This window comes from Egretta garzetta, unplaced genomic scaffold (genome assembly GCF_000687185.1).
Source record: "Egretta garzetta isolate BGI_Z169 unplaced genomic scaffold, ASM68718v1 scaffold169, whole genome shotgun sequence".
NCBI lineage: Eukaryota > Metazoa > Chordata > Aves > Pelecaniformes > Ardeidae > Egretta > Egretta garzetta.
The window spans coordinates 1,582,909-1,590,787 of record NW_009260798.1 but is presented as its reverse complement, the minus strand read 5'-3'; the positions used below and the strand labels follow the sequence as shown (position 1 = coordinate 1,590,787).

Here is a 7,879-nt window from a genome sequence, read left to right as displayed (position 1 = left end):
CCCCCCCCGCCGCTGCCTGCTCCCTGCTGCCGGCCGGCGGGACGCCTGTAGCACCTGCTGGGGCTTCTGTTCAGGGCTCTGCAGGGGCGCGGAGCAAACCCCCACTGAGGACCTCAGCTGCCACTTTGATTGTGGTTTTTGCCCTTTTTGATTCTTGCTGTGAGACAGCAGAGTGCCTGGAGATTCGTTTTGAGTTGTCTGAACTCGGTGAATATAGTTAGTAAGAAGCTGACCAAGGTCACCATCCTGTAAGTGAGCTTATTTACAATTGCAGACATGAAAACCTTTTATCATATGTGACCTGCCTGCTTGCTATGAAAGCTTATTGGGTCAGTTTGTGACAGGTTAGTGTCAAACGTTACAAAAGCAGCACAGATCAGCCTGCGCATGTGTTTCTCTGTACATTTTTCAGCTTCTGCATCCCTTGTGCAGTTTTGATGGTCAATAGTTCTCTTAAAAGTCTGTTTCTTAAGCAGAGCTGCACCTTTTCATAAAAATGAAGAGGAGATGATAAAAGGGAAGCTGAAATACAAGCAATGTATGTTTCCGTATTTAAAAGGAATTGGATATCAGGGTAATATTGGTACGCAAAGATTTTAGAAATAAAAAGTGATGTGCATGTGCAAATGTTTATAAAGACATGGACAAAAAATAGATTTGTTTTACTGTTGATATTTTTTCTTTTCCTTAAATAAGCATAGCTGTTACAACTAGGGTAAGGTATAGAGTGGGGCCTTCTGGGCTTTGAAAAACTGTGTAAACAGTTCTAGGGGATTTCAGGGTATTTCTTGTCTGGATATTGTCTGTGGTAACATTTATAACCCAGTTAAAGTAGATGTGACATGTACTGTATACACGCTTGTTAAATCAGCACAAAGTAGCTGGGTGTGCATGGATGATATAAGCAGCAAAAACTTGGGACGAGTTGGTTGGGTTTCTGTTTGCCTTGGCATTGTTTAACAGTTTTGATGAAATTCCCCAACAAATCTGTAACTTTTGGAGATGTGCCAAAGCACTAAGGAAGCAGCTTTACTTACATCGGTATTTAAAAATGCCGCATGGGATGACCCTTTTAACTTCAGGTCTAACTTTCATCCCAGGCAAAACGAAAGGATAATTGAAGATGAGCTTTTGTGTCTGAAAACTCATCTTTCTTCCCCAACTGTAAGTTGATCTAATAAAATACACTATCCCTGCCCACAGACCAAGCCTACCCTAATTTATGCCCTTCAGCATAGCTTTTGGGAGCTTGGGTCATAGTCAACAAATGTGATACTGTGTTTTGATGAAATCACATGCATTTGTTAAAGGAACTAAGGCAGATGTACTGTTTTGTCTGTTTTTTTTTCTGTCTAGAGTATACCTCTGTACAGTGTTTGACACCCCACATCCACTGCACTTTTGTGTAGTGCCAATCTGTTGTGCTGTGTTTCTCCATTAATTACAGTGTAATAGGAGAATTGAAAAGCAATGGAAATTTGAGACTGGCGTGGTGTAGCGTGGAAGTCCTAAGGAAAAGCTCATCTTCATTAATGATGGGCTTATGTAATGAGACATAGACTAATTTTTTCTGTCTCTGTGAAAGTATTTAATGAAGACTTAAACTCCAAGAAACTTGGGAGTTAACTATTTATCAACAGTGCTGCATCATGAATATCAAGGCAGATGGGGTTTGGTCCTTGATAAAGACATACCCCTAATTCCTAATTGCATTAGAATATCTAGAATAATGAGAAAACCTCTAATTTTCCAAGAAAGAAAAAGAAAGTAAATAGATCGTTTTAAGCTAGCCTCTCCTTACTGTAATACAGTGTCATAACCAATATTGCTATATCATTTCTTTATCAGAAAAGACTAAAATATATTCAAGGTTTCCAGAAAACATGTTGTCACACATTAAGATCATCAGATTTATTTTTTTTTCCCAAATTCTTCCCAAATATATAAATTAAGCTTAGTTCCAGTTTGATTAATGTCTTCCACTACTCACTCATCTGCAGAAACTATTAAGATTTTGATGTGGTAAGGTCAAAAAGTGGAGGTTAAGTATAGTATTTATTCTTAACTTGCTTAAATAGTTCTGAAATTTAAAATAATCTGTAATTTAAAATAGTCTCTTTGGTCTTGGAAGCAGGAAAGAATTATTAGGGGGTCTTGTGCAAGCAGTGAAATGTATTTTAGTGGTCTCCAACATGGTAATGAAAAAACTGAGGTCATGTCTTTTGAAGTGAGTTTTATATAGCATCTTCTTTGTGGTTGAATTCCACTGATCATGACACCTTGCAACAGCAACCAAAGGAAATGGGGTTTAGCTGTATAATTTTTTATATGGAACTGACAGGTTGCTGTAGGAACATGGGTACTAGAGAAGGATACATGAGGTTTGTGTAGCATGTAGATTTGTTATTATTACAAAAAAACCCCACTGTGACTGTCTTCTCCTTTTCCTTACAATTACATCTGTAGATAAGGAGCTAAGAAGTAGGAGTCATATGGAAGAAATTATTCTTCCACCCATTTTATCTAAATGTATTACAGACCTTCAGAGTCATGATTCTGAATTCAGCAAGTTAGGTAGGGCTAGGTAACAGCATGTTTTGTCATGTGTTAAATAATTGCTAGCTGGATAGCTATTAAAAGTCAATAACATGAAGAATATAAAAGCGTGGTTATTTCAGATTTGTCCTTGAAATGTGGATCAAAGTTTATGTTCATTGTACAAATGAGTCATTGCGAGAACGAAGAGAGCAGTAAAGGGTATCTCTACTTATGTTAAGTGTTTGTGTAGGTTAAGTAAAATTGTTATATAAAGATTTTCTAAACGGAAAATTAGTTTTGCAATCTGGAGAGAAGGAAATAAAATAAACAGTAGGTTAATAAATCCTTGTTAGTGTTTCAGTCAGTGAAGAAGAGATGGAAAGAAAGCCCCTCCATAGAGTTTCCATCATAGTATTCATGGCTAAAATTTCTTTCTGTGTTCTGGACCATCTTTGATAGCTTTTACCTTTGAAATATCTTTATTTAAATCAACACAGCCTCTCCTTGTAAGTATTGACTTAGTGGTTTTTTTTAAGATTAGGAGGGAAAAGTTCTTTTGTGGGTCCAGAAAGTGCTTTCTGAGCACAGCCCCTTTTGTTTAACCTATGAACTCTGTCCCTCGTCCATCAATAAAGATGTATATTATCATTTCTATCATTATTTCTCTCCCTCCAATTTTACATATCCCTCCATGAAGCAGGAACGATTTGTTTGAGCATCTTATTTTCAATACTGATGCACATAAAATTTTATTAAGGTGTTTTGTTAAAAAAAAATTGTAGAACAAAATTTGTTGTGGTATTAGCTTCTCTCAGCAGTGTTTCAAAGATGCAAAATAGTAAAAATCTCAGTTCTTCAAATATAAAGGCTTCTTGGATAGAACTCTTGGCTTCTTTATCTTTTTCCTTCATATTAAAAGAAAATCTGTAAGGAGATTGTACCTGAACAAATTTAACACCATCTCCATGACAACCAACTAATTAATCGCTATCGGTCTGGCTTTGGTCCTCTTCAATGAACTGATACTCCCCAGCTTTATTTCACATATCTTCTTCGTTTTCTATGAAGGTCATTTCTTTAGCAACAGTATTTCTTTGGGAAAAGCAGCCTCTTAATACAAGCAACAACTTTCTTTAAAAACAGCTCAGTCTGACCTGTGGTTTCCTCTCAGTTTTGCTTCCTGCACAGTAGTAGAGAGTTTCTGACGTTGGGGTTTTTTTTTTTCCTTCTTGCTTTTCCTGATATTTCCATTTTTTCTTTTGGCCATAAGTGTTCATTATGTATATTATGACTGTGACCACATTGCAGTACAGGTATTCCCAACATAAGTTTGGATATAAGTTTGTGTAGTAAGTAAGAGAAATCAGTCCCCAGCAGCGTGATGTTTAGAGTGGGCTAAGAGTCACTAAAAGTGACTTTGCTTCTTGGGACAAATTTTGCAGGTCTGAGCCTCTAACGCTGCATTGCTGTAAGTATTCATACTTGCTAGTGTAAAGTCATCTCTACACTTTCAAAGTCAAAGTTTCTGCAATGTTAGAGGTACATTGAATCCAGTAAGATACTTGCCACGGTTACTGCATCATTTTTGACTTCATAAATATTTTTAGGAGGCCTGGTACTTGCGCTATTGTTGCGAGTGCAAGCTTTCCCCTATGGTAACAGTCTCCATCCTGTGAACTGTAAGAACATAACGTCTGTAGATAGTGCAACCAAATGCCCATATAGCTCAAGAGCCTGTCTTTCCTACCAGCCTCTCATAGCAGATACCTGTGATAGACTGTAGGGACAGGGAAGGAATGAGATGGTGCCGGACTTTTTCCCCTGAACGTTTTCCCAATTTTCAACTGTCTGTGGCTAAAGGAGTTCAAGGCTTGCAAGCAGTAAAAAGAAGAATGAAAGCTGAGGCTAGGAAAGAACAATAATTTTCTATCCTGAACACTTCTTATATTTTGTAAGTTTTCATTTTCTTTCTGGATGACTTCACTGTCTCTTACAAATCAAATATGTTTATACATGTACATTTATACATGTTATGTGCTTACTATGGGAGGAGAGTGAAAACAGCTGAATACATCCCTCAGTCCTGCAGTCTCCTCACTGTGGAGGAGTTTAGTTCACATGTTTACTTCCAATCTTTGTGTTTTCCTGTCATGTCTCCTGCGTGTATTCATTGTTTGAAGTTATTCCATATATTTACTCTTTGGATGCCCTATTTTTTGCAGACAGTTTGTGGGACACCTCAATTATCTCATGCAATTTAGTAGTACTTATGAGAGATGGATATTGATGTTCAGGTGTAGTGCATAAAACTATAAAGGAAGCAAAAATGTTGTAGCAACTCCCTTATTTTTCTTCGTAAGTAGCAAGCCAACCAAACAGATTCAGAAGGGCAAGATGCACTGGGAGAGGCTGGAAATAATTTTGGATAGTTTCCTTCATAAGCTGATTCTCTTCTTTTTTTTAATCACGTTGTGAGCCTGCTGGAAGAAGTTATGACTGAAGGTAATAGATACTCATATTTTACATAATAAATGACTGGAGAAATGGATCTAAGTGCATGTATAGTACTTGGGATTTGTGTGAAGTGATGAAAGGAAACTTGCACCAAAACCAATACTGAGTTGGAGACAAGTTAGGCTGCAAAAGTGACCTTGAAGATGGGAAACATTGTGGTGTTAGATTATGTCTATCCTGAATCATTGTCTTTCAGCTACTTATTTGACATTGTGATATATCTGGATTTAGAATAACATTTTAATTATTCTTCTTTTTTCTTTCCTTTTTTTTTTTTGACATGCTACTGAACTGGTACGTATGAAGATTGCTGTGTTCACTGTATCCTGGCTTGCTTGTTCTGTGAATTTCTCACCCTCTGTAACATTGTTCTGGGACAAGCATCCTGTGGCATCTGCACGTCGGAGGCCTGCTGCTGTTGCTGTGGGGACGAGATGGGGGATGACTGTAACTGCCCGTGTGACATGGACTGTGGCATAATGGACGCGTGTTGTGAATCTTCAGATTGCTTGGAAATCTGCATGGAATGCTGTGGGATCTGCTTCCCATCATGAAATGCTTAGCCCTTTTTATTTTATTCTCTATAAAACTGGAGAGCTTTTCTTTAAATACATTTGAAGAAAGACAAGGTAAGATTTTCACACAGCCAACTGGTATTGCACTGTTGATTCCCTATATATAAATATTTTTTTTTTAAAGCAATCCTCAAATCTGTATTCTAACACAAATTGTGTAGTTTTTTTATGTGAAACTCAAGCTACATTCCAACTTCCTTTTGGCTTTGCAAATGGAAGACTTCATTGAAACCGAATTACAGGCCCAATACCGCAGGCTGTATGAGGGCAAAATTGCCATTCGAATTGAGTGACAGGTTTTGGTCAGAGAAGAGACTACAGGGCAAAGCCTTAAGTATTTGCCTTTACCTACTTTAATGTTTAAACGCTTGAATGCCTCCATGCATAACATGCCTTTACAGGCATTCCGAAAGGCAAAATGTCTTTATTTCAATCTCTTTGGGTTGAAAGCAGCTTTGCTCTGTTATTTTAAACTTAATTCAAAAGTCGGCATCGGGAATCTACTGTTGGTTTTGCTACAGTGGTCACATTGGCAATATTTCTTTTGTTTTGAATGTCTCATTGCTCTGTGAGGGATTCCTGGTGTTTTCCATTGTCAGTACTGATGCTACAGGAAGGTCTGGCAAACTAAAGTCAATGTAAGTTTTGCCATGGACTACAGTACCAAGATTTTGTTGTTACCAGTCAAGAGAGAATAGAGAACTTACATTTTACTTCAGTACTAATATTACTTGAAATGCTTCGTTTTAGAAAGAGACTTTGGAAATCTGTGTAGACATGAAATATAGCCTTAAACTAACAGACTAACACATTTTAAAAAACTGGCTATAAAAGGCAAGTTTTCAGAAGTTAACTCAAGAATCTAAACCTGTACATTAGTGGCCCTTGTCAGTGGGGCCAGTATCACATAACTTAGTGTTTATTTCTTCTCTGTGTGAGAAAGATCCACAGAGGATGACCGAATTTAAACAGGGTTATAAAAGAGCAAATTAAAACTGACTTGATCAAGGAATTCTGTCATTGAATGCAAAAAGCAAATGCAAAAATGTTTATTCTCAGATACATTTTAAGTGTTATCTTTAAATAACTGTGTAAAAAAAATGAAGGACCTTTAAAAAATGTATGATACTCTTTAAAAATAAAAGGAATATGATTTAAAATGTTTGAAAAATACAGTTAGGATCCAGCGGGCAACTTTCCCTATTACACCATTAAGATTTTCTGAGAATGATCTGTCTTTGACATTGTAATTGTGAGATGAATTTGGTCCCACACTTAAAGAGGTTTATGGCATTCCCAGATTTAGGGAATAATGGTACCCATTTTCTTTACCATCTGCTAGTTTCTCCCCTCTGCGTCTGTAGCTCATTAACTTTTCTGTGTAAACCACCTATATATCTTGATCTCACAAACTTTCCTATCTACACTCCAGATTTCCCATTTATAGATTGTTGGATCTTATAAATTTAGGCCTTGTTACAAGAGTCATCGATAGCCAATAGCATATTTCTGTTGAGTGAATTGACCATAAATGTCTCTTTCCGCTGTAGTGAATTCAATTTATGTAAATGTGACAAGCTAAAGATCACAGGAGTGTGAAGCTAAGTCAACGAATGGTCTGATACTAACCACAGCTTCTCCCTGTGAACACTGACTAGTAGTGCCTACTACTGCAAGTTATCACTGAAGGTAACATAGCCAAATCCTCAACTATACTAGGGAGCTGGGAGGTGTTACGTTTTCCCTTAACATCTGCAATATTGTGGTGTATTCTGATGCAATGCAGATTTACTCAGAGGGTTTCTTATCTGATTTTTGATAGTTACTACAAGAACTGATTCTTATCATGTTTTTTTTTTTTCCATATGCCGGGCCAGATTCAGATCTGTGTTGCATAAACAAAGTGCATTTCCATTAATGTCAGAATATTCCATTGGTTTAGCTCCAGCTAGAGAGCACAAAGATATTATGGTAATAGGCAGGCTAATAAGGAATCATATAGTTAAATTGATAAATTCCCTGAGCTCAGAATCAGGCCCATGGGGCTCAATTATGACTCCTAAAAGTCTGAACCACATTGGGAAGGGGGAAGAGATGCCTTGGTTGAGTGGCAGTGCCTGGAGGCATTTTGCCTTTGTAAGGCATAATGCCTCTGGGGAAATTGGGGGCATCACAGTGAGCACTGGGACTCGATGCACCTTGGAAAAAGTATAGACAGTGCTTCGCTCCTTGTAGGTCTATGGTTGACACTG

The 7,879-nt window shown here is 37.5% G+C and overlaps 1 protein-coding gene across 2 annotated transcripts in view; it reads left to right on the top strand.

Annotated features, from left to right (window-relative positions):
* The window catches only part of MDFIC (MyoD family inhibitor domain containing), a 58,277-nt gene extending 51,549 nt beyond the window's left edge, over positions 1-6,728 (top strand). For both annotated transcript variants that reach the window (XM_009646807.2, XM_035902197.1), the window contains exon 5: positions 5,359-6,728. In XM_009646807.2, the coding sequence (XP_009645102.1) occupies positions 5,359-5,606 (248 nt within the window). In that variant the 3' untranslated portion in view covers positions 5,607-6,728. The remainder of the gene's footprint in view (positions 1-5,358) is intronic.
* The last annotated feature ends 1,151 nt before the right edge of the window (positions 6,729-7,879 follow it).